Below are 12,737 nucleotides of genomic sequence, written 5' to 3' on the forward strand. Positions count from 1 at the left end.
ACAGTGGCTGCACCAGTTTGCATCCCCACCAATAGCGCATGATGGTTACTTTCTCTCCACATCTTCACCAGCACCCATTGTTTTTGGGTTGTTGATTTTGGCCATTCTGACAGGTGCGAGGTTTTGATTTGCATTTCCCTGAGGATAAGTGATGGTCGTCGTCTTTTCATGTGTCTGTTGCCGTCTGGATGCCTTTTTGGAGAAATATCTGTTCATGTCTTCTGCCCAGTGTATAATTGGATTATTTGGGGTTTTTTTAGGTGCTGAGTTTTGTAAATGCTTTATACATCTTGGATGCTAACCCTTTTTCAGATATGTTATTTGCAAAATTCTCCCATTCTGTAGGTGGCCTTTTCGTTTTGTTGACTTTTTCCTTTGCTCTGCAGAACCTTTTTGTTATAATGAAGCCCCATCAGTTTATTTTTGCTTTTGGTTCCCTTGCCTCAGGAGACCTGTCTAAAAAAAAGTTGCTATGGCTAATGCCAAATGTTACTCCCTGTGTTGTCTTCTAGGATTTTTATGGTTTCAGGTCTCACAGTTAGGTCTTTCATCAATTTTGAGTTTATTTTTGTGTATGGTGCAAGAAAGCGGTCCAGTTGTCCCAGCACCATTTGCTGAAGAGACTGTCCTTTTCCCATTGGATATTCTTTCCTGCTTTGTCAAAGATTTATTGACCATAGGGTTGTGGGTTTGTTTCTGGGTTTTCTATTCTGTTGATCTGTGTGTCTATTTTTGTGCAGTCCCATAGTGTCATATTACATATTACGGCTTTGTAATATAACTTAAAGTCCAGAGTTGTGATGACTCCAAGCTTTGCTTTTGCTTTTCAAGGTTGCTGTGGCTATTTGGGGTCTTTTGTGGTTACATACACGTTTTAGGATTGTTTGTTCTAGTTCTGTGAAAAATACTGTTGGGGCAGCTGGGTGGCTCAGTCAGTTAAGCATCTAACTCTTGATTTCAGCTCAGGTAATGATCTCACAGTTCATGGGATCAAGCCCTGCATTGGGCTCTGCACTGACAACGTGGAGCCTGCTTGAGATTCTCTCTCTCCCTCTCTCTCTGCCATCTGCTGCTTTTATTCTCTCTAAGTAAATAAATAAACATTTTAAAAAATGCTGTTGGTATTTTGATAGGGATTGCATTGAATGTATAGATTGGTTTGGGTAGTGTAGACATTTTAACAATATTTGTTCTTCCAGTCCATGAACATGGAATGTTTTTCCATTTCTTTGTGTCGTCTTCAATGTCTTTCATCAGTGTTTTATAGTTTTCAGAGTACAGGTCTTTCACCCCAGTGATTAGATTTATTCCTAGGTGTCTTATTGTTTTGGGTGCAGTTGTAAATAGGATTTATTCCTTAATTTCTCTTTCTTCTGCTTCATCATTGGTGTAGAGAGATGCCACAGATTTCTGTGCATTAATTTTGTATCTCGCAACTTCACTGAATTCATTTATCAGTTCTAGCCGTGTTTTGATGGAGTCTTTCGGGTTTTCTCCATGGAGTATCATGTCTGTAAAGAGTCGCTTCTTCCTTAGGAGGATTTCTTTTCTTTCTTTTTGTTGTCTGATTGCTGTGGCTAGGACTTCTAGTACTGTGTTGAATAAAAGTGGTGAGAGGGAACATCCCTGTCTTGTTCCTGATCCTAGGGGAATAGCTGAATTTTTTACCATCGAGTATGTTAGCTGTGGGTTTTTCATATATGCCCTTTATTATGATATGTTCCCTGTAAACCTACTTTGTTGAGGGTTTTTATCATGAATGGATGTTGTACTTTGTCAAATGCTTTTTCTGCTTCTATTGAAGTAACCTTATGGTTCTTATCCTCTTATTGATGTGATGTGTCACATTTATTTGTGAATATTAAACCACCCTTACAGCCCAGAAATAAATCCCACTTGATTGTGGTGAACGATTTTTTTTAACGTGTTGTTGGATTCAGTTTGCTAGTATTTTGTTGAGGATTTTGCATCTGTGTTCATCAGAGATACTGGCCTGTAGTTCTCTTTTTTTGTGGTGTCTTTATCTGGTTTTGGTATCAGGATAATGCTGGCCTCATAGAGTGGATTTGGAAGTTTTCCTTCCTTTTCTGTTTTTTGGAATAGTCTCAAAAGAAAACAATTCTTTTTTTTTTTTTAATTTTTTTTTAATGTTTATTTATTTTTGAGACAGAGACAGAGCACGAGTGGGGGAGGGGCAGAGAGAGAGAGGGAAACACAGAATCTGAAACAGGCTCCAGGCTCTGAGCTGTCAGCACAGAGCCCAACGTGGGGCTTGAACCCAAGAACCGTGAGATCATGACCTGAGCTGAGGTCGGACGCTTAACAGACTGAGCCACCCAGGCGCCCCATAAAAGAAAACAATTCTATGCATTGGCCTGTTTTAGATACCTCATATAGGTAGAATAATACAGTATTTGTTTGTCCCTCTGTAACTGCCTTATTTCCCTCAGCATCATTTTAATAGCAAGTTCTTAAATATATACCACCTCAGGGCCTTTGCATGTACCATCTCAGGTGCCCAGATTGCTCTTCTGTAAGGCTTGCTCCTATGCTTCCTTTTAGATTTCAGATGTCACCATATCATAGCAATCCACTCTGCTGCCTCGTAGAAAATATCACCTTTCTTCATCAGTATATTTTCTTTACTCTGATCTTTTTCTCATAGCATTCACCTCTACCAAGCCAATATTTTATGTTCATTTTTTAATTTTTTTTTAATGTTTATTTTTGAGAGCGAGAGAGAGAGAGAGAGCGTTGAGTGGGCGAAGGGCAGAGAGAGAGAGGGAGACACAGAATCCGAAGCAGGCTCCAGGCTCCAAGCTGTCAGCACAGAGCCCGATGCAGGGATTGAACTCACGAACTGTGAGATCATGAGCTGAAGTTGGACGCTTAACTGACTGAGCCACCCAGGCGCCCCTATGTTCATTTTTTAATTTGTTCGTTGTCTCTCCCCAGTAGGAGTAGCTTAAAAAGCAGAACTTTGTTCTGTTCCCTGCTGTTCCTCGGGTGCCTAGAACACCACCTGGCACGCAGTAGGCATTCAGTGAATATTTGAAACCCTTTGTTCGTGAGGTGTAAATGCAGTGCCCTGGTTAAGGCAACTGGCCCTCAACCTCTTGTGCTGGTTCAGGTCCTTGTTAGGCCACTTCTAAGGTATCGGGCCTTGGGCCAGACCTTTAACTTCTTAATTCCTCCATCTGGAAAGTAAAGTAGTAGTACAGTCTACGTCATGGATTGTTTAAGATGAATTTATCCTCTTAAGCTCTTAAAACTGGTTGGTACATAGTAAACTTTCAAATATGAGCTATTATTGTTTGTATTTTCTCAGCATTCTTTGAGCACCGCCCGCATGCCTGGCCCTGTGTGAGGCTCTCGGTTTTCAGTAATAACTCAGAGTGGACATAATCCTTGTTGTCCTGGAGCTTATGGAACAATAGATATTACTGAAGGATCCCTGATGAACCTCACGGGGAAGCGGGTGACCCTGTGATGGGAATTGGGTTGGTGGGGTGGGGGAGGAGTGAATGTTCCATGGAGGTGAAATGGTAGGCACAGAGGCCCCGTGGTGGCAGGGAGCAGAGGGAGTCTGTGGGACTGAAAAGAGCTGGGGTGACTCGGGGTGTAGAGACTGAAGAGGGGAGCCCACTGCAAGATAGTAATTACTTTGTCACGGATGGTAAAGCGTGCTGGTTGTCTGCCCCAGTGTCTTCCCCTCCTTCCTCAGTGACAGCACATTTGATGTTAGCCGAGCATGTGGCTGTCAGTATGAAGAGTGGATCTCCTAGCTTCTCTTGCCCCTAAGGTGTCTTCGTGACTGAATTTTTGCAGCTTCCGTAAGTGTCTTTATAGGGAGGATTATGCCCTTCTTTGCTCCTTCCTTCTTCCTTATGGTGGATGTGGCAGCTGAAGCTTGAGCGGGCGTTGTGGGCATAGAAAGTCGAGCCGTGAAGTGGAAAGAATACGGGTCTCTGATCACGGTGGGATTGTCCAAATTTCCATGAATGATCTCGAGTTTTATTAAGAGGCAAATAAAGGGTCTTGTTTAAACCATTTTGGGGGTATATTTTCTAGCATTGCATCCACACCTAATCCCATCGTATGTAGTTGGTAAGGAGTTTTGTCCTTAAGCTCAGCAGTTAAGGAATTTTAAGAAAGCGTGGTATGGCCAGGTAACAACTGCATGTAAAAACTGTCCCTCTGGCTGCTGTGTGGAAAATGGGTTTGAGAGAGGCAGGAGTGCACTGGAGAGACCAGTCTGGAAGTGTTTTAGTAGCCCAGGGCCCACAGGACTAGGGCAGTTACAACAGAGGGAAAAAGTGACTGAGCTTAAGCAATAGAAAGTCAACCAGCAGGCTTGGTGGTGGGTTGGCTCTAGGAGGGTGGGTAAGAGTTACTGGCAGAGTACTGGCTTTCTGGTTTGTATACGTGGGTCGATGACCGTGCCCGCGACTAGCGCTTAATCCTACAAGATGCAGTAACTTCATCCTGAGGCCATCATGAATTGGTGTAGACATGGCAAAGCTATGTACTTGGGTCTGGCGCTCAGAGGAGAGGGCCAAGCTGGACTTGTGGCTGAAGTTGTTGGCCTCTTGGTGGTGGGGGTGTGGAGCTGTGGGCGAGTGGGGCCTCGCGGGGGGAGACTGCCCGACAGCAGGCGAGGAGGGGGCCCCCCTCTTGAAAGCCCACCTGCCGTCCCGAAGAGAGGAAGGAGCTCGCGAAGGAGAGAAGAAAAGCATCTGGAGGCAAAAGAAGAAAACCAGGGCAGCGCTTGTTCACAGGAGTAGCAGAGGGAGTGTGTGTTGGGTGGCCAGGTGGCCCAAGTGCAGTTGAGAAGCAAGTCACGCAAGGACTGAACGCGTGCATTGTATTTAACCATATGGATGTCCTTGGTAATCTCGGTTTTGATCGTGAGGTAAGCTCCCCAAAAATAAACTATTCGGTAAGTTAGGGTCTGTGTGTGGACACAAAGGGGAGTCAAGGCAGCGGGGAGGCACTGGAGAGAGCGCGGCATTTCCCAGGACTTGCGGAGGCATCGGCACCTGCTGTCTCTTACCAGGGATGTGTTCGGTTCTTTGTTCCTCGATCTCCTTGCTCCCCCACCACTGTGTGCACAGGTGATGCTGCCCTTAGCTCTCTTCTCTCCACCGCCCCCAATATTACTGTCATGCCTCTGCTCCCCTCATCTGTCTGTCTGGCCCCGCCTTCCTCCAGGGCACGCCATATCCTGGCTCCGCCGGGTACCCCTAGATGCCCACAGGCACCTTGGATTCCACAAAGGCAAAACCGAGCTCAGTCCTTTCCTCTCTCACCCGGTGTCAACAGGCTCCTTCCGCATTCTCTAGATTAACGGCCTTGCTGTCACCTGGGCGTCATCCCCAGCGTCTTTTATCTCTGACCAGTCCTGTTCGTGTGGCCTGTGATGACCCAGAGGGCCTGCGTTTTCCTCTCCCTGCCCTGCCACAGCGTAAGCCCTTGCTGATCTCGCCAGCACTCCCGAGGCAAAGCCCGGCCTGCTGTCCTTGGCTCCGGGATTGCTCTCTCCCTCTGGCCTGCCCACCATACGGCTTCCAGCGCCATCCTTCTGAAATGCCAGTCTTCTCTCCCTGGCATGCCTCGCACCCTTGAGGGGCTCTCTGTGGCCTGTATGCACGGCGTAGAAGGCCGCTGTGCCAGGCCAGGTAAGTACGCTGAGGCAGAATTAGAACGGAAGAGGTTTATTAGTAGACCTTTCTGTGAAACTTAAAGGTAGAAGAATGGGGACCGGGCAGAGATGGTCTCAGACTGTAGGGCAGCCCTTGCGGTTCTGGCCAACTCACGGAGGGAACCCTGGCCGAGGGACTGCTTGTTCATGGAGCCCTGTAGTGGGCAGAAATGGCCAGGCCTGGTACTGTCTTTGGCCTTCCTACCAGACAGTGGACTTAAGGTTCTCATTTTTAATTTTTTTAAATGTTTATTTATTTTTGAGAGAGAGAGTGCAAGAGGGGGAGGTGCAGAGAGAGAAGGAGACACAGAATCCAAGCAGGCTCCAAGCTCTGAGCTGTCAGCACGGAGCCGGACGCGGGGCACAAACCCATGAACCACGAGATCATGATCTCAGCCAAAGTCGCACGCTTAACCGACTGAGCCACCCAGGCGCCCCTGAAGGCTCTCATTTTTAAAGTAATTTTATTCACTGCGCTTTGCATTTTGAAGTTGGTATTAAATGAATGTTGAATCGAATGAAAAAATGAACTCTCATCTCTCATCAGAAGTTTAGGATTATTTTTTTTTTCCGTTTCAAAGAAAAAAAGGGTATTCCTTTTTATATCCCCTAATGATAGGTCTAGCGTCTGTGGATTAGCTTTTAGTTCAAATGACGGCCCATGTACCTGGGAGTGGGAACACCAGGGAAAGGGCATTTCTTAGACATGACCACATGTCGTGTGGTGCAGTAACAGGACGCTTGGCTGCCCTGGGCGTCAGAAGAAGTGGGAGATGACCCATAAATCCAGGACACGTGAAAAATCTCACTAAACTGAGCTTGTTTTCATATTGGATGAGCAACCTCTATGCAGCATGTGAATAAAAATGAAGGAAGTGTAAGATGTTGATGGTTTATTCTTTCGCACAGGTCAGACACTTACGAAATCGAAGCAAGTGAAGACACGTCTGTAGAAATGAGTGCAAAAAAGGTGTGTAAGAGTGTTCTCTTCTATCTTGCAACATATTTCATATCCTATCTCGATTGGAGGCAGGCAGAGAAAATGGGCACATTTTACGCAGAGGAAGAATATTACGTTTCAGAAGATACTTTTAGAGTAAAAAGGGAAATGTGTTTTTATGTCTTAAGTGCTTTTCATTACATAGGTCTCAAACCCGCATGTACCCTGTCAGTTTTCACAGCATTCCTGTGTTTAGTTCGGGATCTACAGAGGCAGAGTGAACTTGAGGAGTGTTTACATGGAGCCTTTAAATCTGGGTTTCCCCACTTACCCACTAATTTTGTTGCCATCTTCCTGTTATGTTCAGGCTTGAAGGTGGGAAATGAGAAATGTGGATTTTAAGGCTGTCTACTATTACAGGAAGGATGGTAAGCATTTGAGTTTTCTAAGCCAGTAATGCTGATTTCTTGGCATAGCCAGCAAGAAACGTCAAGCCCATTAGCAATGAATCTGAAAGCCCCGAAGAAGGTGATATAAGAAGGAAAGTTAAACCAGCGGAGAAGATGAGTTCAGAACAACGTGAACCTGTTCCAGATACACCGCGTATATCTTCGGAACTTCCAGAGAAACCAGCTGAGTCCACCACTCGTAAAAGAGTAGGACCCCTTAGCGCCACGTCTGGTGTTGAAAAAGCGACCCTGGCGACAGAAAGTCGGTCGGTAAGAGCGCGTCTGTCATCCCCGTTGGGGAGAAAAAAAGTTGACTGAAAAATGTTGAGGAGGAAAATAAAGCATTTCCTCTCTTTCCTTTGATTCTTTAAAAAGCTAATAGATATTTTTGTTATAAAAATGTTTATTTTAGAAAATTCAGAAGGTGTAGAAAGGAGGACGAGATCACCCACGATCCCATCCCCGTAAAAGATGCGTGCTCTTTGATCTGTGCGCCTCAGTCCCTTAACGGAGCTTTTTCCTCCCCCTGAGCAGACCGACCTGGTCACTTGGTGTTCTGGGATGCCATTTTCACAAGTGCACGACATTTCCTTCATGAATGTGCCATAGTTTAATCTCTTACGAATGAATGGTTGCAATCAAAACTTTTTAGGTGCTTTCATTCATGAATTTCTTCCTAGCTAAATCTTTGTGTACACCCTCGATCATTTCCGTAGAAAAACATTGCTAAGATAAGATTTCCGGGTCCTAAACACTCTGTTTTAAATTCGTGGCATATGTTATCTTTGGGACAAGCTCTTAATATGTCATTTTATCCATTTGGCTTAATGCTTTGCATAATTCTCATTCATGTTCAGAAAGAATTGTAAGTATATTGTGTTCCTGCTGCCTCATTCTCCACTTTCCGTCTTCCTCCGCCACTGAACAGGTAACATTTCGGCTGGTTTCTGTGTTCTCTTCCTGAGTTTCCTTCTGCTCAAATAAACAAAGAGGGATCTATTTTCTCTTACTGTCCCCTTTCTACGCAAACAGGAGCGTATTCATGTTGATCTGCCTCTTTCTGGTCTGTCTGGTGAACATCCCACGTGAACTTGACTTGGCAGTTGTTGGAGGTTTTCTGTGAATGTCCTCTCAGGTCAAGTTGATGGACATGCGTTCAGATATTATGTCTCCGTAGAGTCTTTTTATGGTGCGGGGATAGTCTACTTGATGACAAAAGAGATGTTTTAGGTGTTTGTTAATATCCCAGTTTTGCGGATTCTCTTTAGTTCTCTGAAGTTTTGCATTGTGACTTTTGTAGCTTTGTTCTTTGTTTTGTCAATTTTAGACTTATAGTTGCACAGATAGTTCAGGAAGTTCCCACACATTTCTTCCCCATCTTAATCTAATTCTTAGATTTTACATAACCGAAGTGCGGTGATTAAAACCAGGAAATTAACCTTGACATAATACTGTTATCTCAAGTACAGAAGCTATGTTTTTAATTGCATGCTTACTTACCGTTCTATGTTCTTGATGAGTGGCTGTTACCATTATGTTCTGTTATCATTAGGAAATGTCTCCTTGTAATTTCTTATAATATTTTTTTGTCTTGAAATACATAGTGTTCGATATTCATATAACCCAGCAGCTTTCCTGTGCTCACTTTGCACGGTATATCTCTTTTCGCCCATTTGTTTACAACCTGTTTCTGTCTTTATTTTTTCCAGTTTTGTTGAGATATAATAGATATATAACATTGTGTAAGTTTAAGGTGTTGGTTTGATACAATCATATATTGCAAAATTAACCACAGTGGTATTCGTTAATATCCCTATCACTTCACATAATTATCATTTCTTTTTGGAAGTGAAGAACATTTAAGATCTATTCTGTTGGCAGCTTTCAAGTATATAATACCGTATCGTTAACTATAATCACTCTGTTGGACATTCCATTCCCAGAACTTACTCATCTTACGATTGGATCTTTGGGCCAACACCTCCCCATTTCCCTCAGCCCCTAGTAACCACCATTTCTGTCTGTGTCTATGAGTTCAGCTTTTTTTTTTTTTTTTTTTTTGAGAGACAGCTCAGGCATGTGTACAAACAAGTGGAGGAGGGGCGGAGGGAGTCCAAAATCAGGAGTCAGACACTCACCCGACTGAGCCACCCAGTAAATGGCCACCCCAAGCCCATTTACTTTTGATGTAATTTTTAAGTATAATCAGGTTCAAGTCTATCATCTTACTTACTGTTTTCCATTTTCCCTTCGTTTTTTTCTTTCTGTTGCTAATTTTGGATTAACTGAATATATTTTGGTGTTCCCTTTTCTTTCCTCTATTGACTTCTCAGTTATCCTCTTGATTTTTTTTTTTTTATTAATGTTTATTTATTTTTGAGAGAGAGGGGGAGGGAGAGGCAGGGAGAGAGGGAGACAGAGGATCTGAAGTAGGCTCCACGTTGTCAGCACAGAGCCCGATGCGGGGGCTCCAACTCACGAGCTGCGAGGTCATGACCTGAGCCGAAGTCGGATGCTTAACCAGTTGAGCCACCCAGGCGCCCTATGCCTCTTAATTTTTTTAAGAGTAATTTTTTTTTTTTAAGTGGTTGCGTCTGGGTTTAAAAATTTGTATCCGTCTGGGGCACCTGGGTGGCTCCGTGGGTTGAGCCTCTGACTTCGGCCCAGGTCATGATCTCGAGGTTCGTGAGTTCGAACCCCACATCGAGCTCTGTGCTGACAGCTCAGAGCCTGGTGCCTGCTTCGGATTCTGTGTCCCACTCTCTCTGCCCCTCCTCTGCTTACACTCTGTCTGTCTCTCAAAAATTGATAAACATAAAGCTAAAAACTTTGCATCCTTCAATTGGCAAAGTCCGCTTAGAATCAGTATGTTACCACTTCCTACCATACATCCTACTTCCTGACGGTTCACCATTTCCCACTACGTGAATCTAATTACATGACAATATTATTCCATTTATCCATCCGTCATCCTCTGTGCTGTTTTTGTCACATGTTTTACTTCTACGTACGTTGTAAACCTAACCTTACGATATTGTCATTTTTGCTTGAAACAGCTATTTCTTAAGGAAATTATGAAAAGGAAAAAATATCTAGTTTTTATGGTTACCCACTGATTTTTCTTTTCCAGTTGTCTTTTCTCTTTCCTATAGATCTGCGTTTCCTTCTAATACCTTTCCAGCCTAAAGAACATCCTGTAGCAACCCTTTAGTGCAGGTCTGCTGGCAACAAATTCTCTCATTTTCCTGATCTGAAAGTGTCTTTATTCACCCCGTTTTTATTTATTTATTTTTTATCTTTTTTTAAATGTCTACTTTTTTTTTTTTTTTTTAACGTTTATTTAGTTTTGAGACCGAGAGAGACAGAGCGTGAACGGGGGAGGGTCAGAGAGAGGGAGACGCAGAATCTGAAACAGGCTCCAGGCTCTGAGCTGTCAGCACAGAGCCCGACGCGGGGCTCGAACTCACGGACAGCGAGATCATGACCCGAGCTGAAGTCGGCCGCTTAACCGACTGAGCCACTCAGGTGCCCTCACCCCTGTTTTTAAAGGATGGATTCACTGGATGCAGAATTCTGGGTTGACATTTTTTTCCCTCCACTCTTTAATTAGGTGTCTGTGTTGTTCTGTGGTGCCTCTTGTTTCTGTGAGAAGGCCGTGACATGGGTCATTGTTCCCATGTTTATTTGTATATTGACTCTGTCCCTTTCTTCTGGCTGCTGTCAAGATTTTCCTGTTTATCTTTTTTGTTTCTTGGCATTTTGACTATGATGTGCTTAAGTATGGTTTTATCTTGCTTTGGGGTTTACTGAGCTTCTTGGATCTAGAAGTTGGAAAATTCCAGTCATTTTTTTTCCTCAAAATTTAATTTTTCTATCCCGTTCTGACTCGTCTTTTGGAACTCTTATTATGTATATTTTAGTATTGTCCCACAGGTTCCTGAGATGCTCTGATTTTTTTTTTTCCAGACTTTGTCTCTCTGATTTGCAAATTCGGTAAATTTTTATCACTTTGTTTGCAATTTTACTGACCAGTCTTTTGCCATCTAAAACCTGCAGTTAAGCCCCCAATTAGTGAATGGTGCCCCCTACAGATGTGTCCATGTGCAGGCCCACGAGTGTCATCACAAGTATCCTCAGAGGCAGAGGGAGATTACACACACAGGAGAAGATGATGTGAAGACAGAGAAGGTGGTTGAAGTGATGTGGCTGCAAGCTGAGGAATGCCAGAGCCACAAAAGCTGGAAGAAACAAAGAATAGATTTACCCGCCCCCCCACCCCCCGCCAGGTCCCTGGAGGGAATGCTGTCTTACCAACACCTTGATTTTGGCCCACTGAAACTGATTTCGGACTTCTGTCCCCCAGAGCCGTTAGAGAATACATTTCTGTTCTAAGACATCAAGTTGTGGTAATTTATTACAACAGCCACAGAAAACTAAAACACTATTCAATGACTTCTTAGTTTTGTGCTCTTTGGTTCTAGAATTTCCATTTAGCTTGTTTTTGTTTTTAATGTAGTTTCTCTTTTTCTGCTATCATTAAGCCATCATTTTCTTTACTTTTGGGGACATTTTTTTTTTTTTAATTTATTTATTTAGAGGGAGAGCAAGAGCAAGAGAGTGCAAGCAGAGGAGGGGCAGAGAGAGAGAGAATCCCAAGCAGGCTCCACACTGTCACAGAGCCTGACTCAGGGCTCAAACTCACGAACCAAGAGATCATGATCTGAGCCGAAATCAAGAGTCGGATCCTTAACCCAGGAGCCCCGTTTGAGACATATTTATGATAGCTGCTTTAAAGTCTTTGTTTTGGGCTAACTTGGGGTCGGTTTCTCTTGAGTATGTTTTTTTTTGTTTCTCTATGGGTCACATTTTTTTGTGTAACATTTGTATTTTAGTACTTTTAAATTGTGTATTGGAAATTGTTGACAGGCTGTTGAGACTCTGAATTCTCTTACAAATGTTGAGTTTTTATTCTCATTGGTAGCCTGTTTATTGGCTGATCATCTTTAGCTTCTGAAAGCTTTATCTTTGGCTAGGGTCAATTTGCAAAAAGCCTAAGGGATTTTGCAAGCAGCTCTAACTCACTGGGACTCAGCCTCTGTATTAGTATTCAGTTGCTGCCTAGTAAATTACCTCCCACAAACTCTGTGATTTCACGTATATTTACATCTCACGGTTTCTATAGGTCCGGTCTAGGCCAGCCTTAGCCAGATTCTCTACACAGGGTCCCACGAGGCTGAAATCAAGGTGCTCTCCAGGACAGAAATCTGATCTGAGTCGCCTAGTTCTCATCTAGGATCGTTCAGATTGTTGGTAGAATTTGAGTCCTTGCCTTTGTAGACCTGAGGTTCTTGGCTTCTCCGTGGGGGAAGCTGGAAGTCCTCCTTAGGTCTTAGGCGGCTCTCTCACAGTATGGCGGCAAGCATCTTCAGAGCCAGAGGGTTTTCTCCAGTCAGCTACAGTGGAGTCTTCTGTAAGGTGACCTCATCGAGGGAGCAACTATCCCATCCTGTCTGCAGGTGCCCCCCACATTCAAGAGGAAGGAGTTACCCAGATCATTGAGGATCATCTTCCAATTCTGCTGAGAGCCTACAATGTGTCTTTCTAGTGAATCTGGTCAGACGTTGGGTTTAGGGTTTGTGAGGGTGGG

The 12,737-nt window shown here is 43.8% G+C and overlaps 1 protein-coding gene across 2 annotated transcripts in view; it reads left to right on the forward strand.

Moving 5' to 3' along the window:
- The window catches only part of CENPU (centromere protein U), a 43,070-nt gene that overhangs the window by 10,752 nt on the left and 19,581 nt on the right, over positions 1 to 12,737 (forward strand). For both annotated transcript variants that reach the window (XM_049632572.1, XM_049632571.1), the window contains exons 5-6: positions 6,611 to 6,671; positions 7,118 to 7,360. In XM_049632572.1, the coding sequence (XP_049488529.1) occupies positions 6,611 to 6,671; positions 7,118 to 7,360 (304 nt within the window). The remainder of the gene's footprint in view (positions 1 to 6,610; positions 6,672 to 7,117; positions 7,361 to 12,737) is intronic.

This window comes from Panthera uncia, chromosome B1, assembly GCF_023721935.1.
Source record: "Panthera uncia isolate 11264 chromosome B1, Puncia_PCG_1.0, whole genome shotgun sequence".
Lineage (NCBI taxonomy): Eukaryota > Metazoa > Chordata > Mammalia > Carnivora > Felidae > Panthera > Panthera uncia.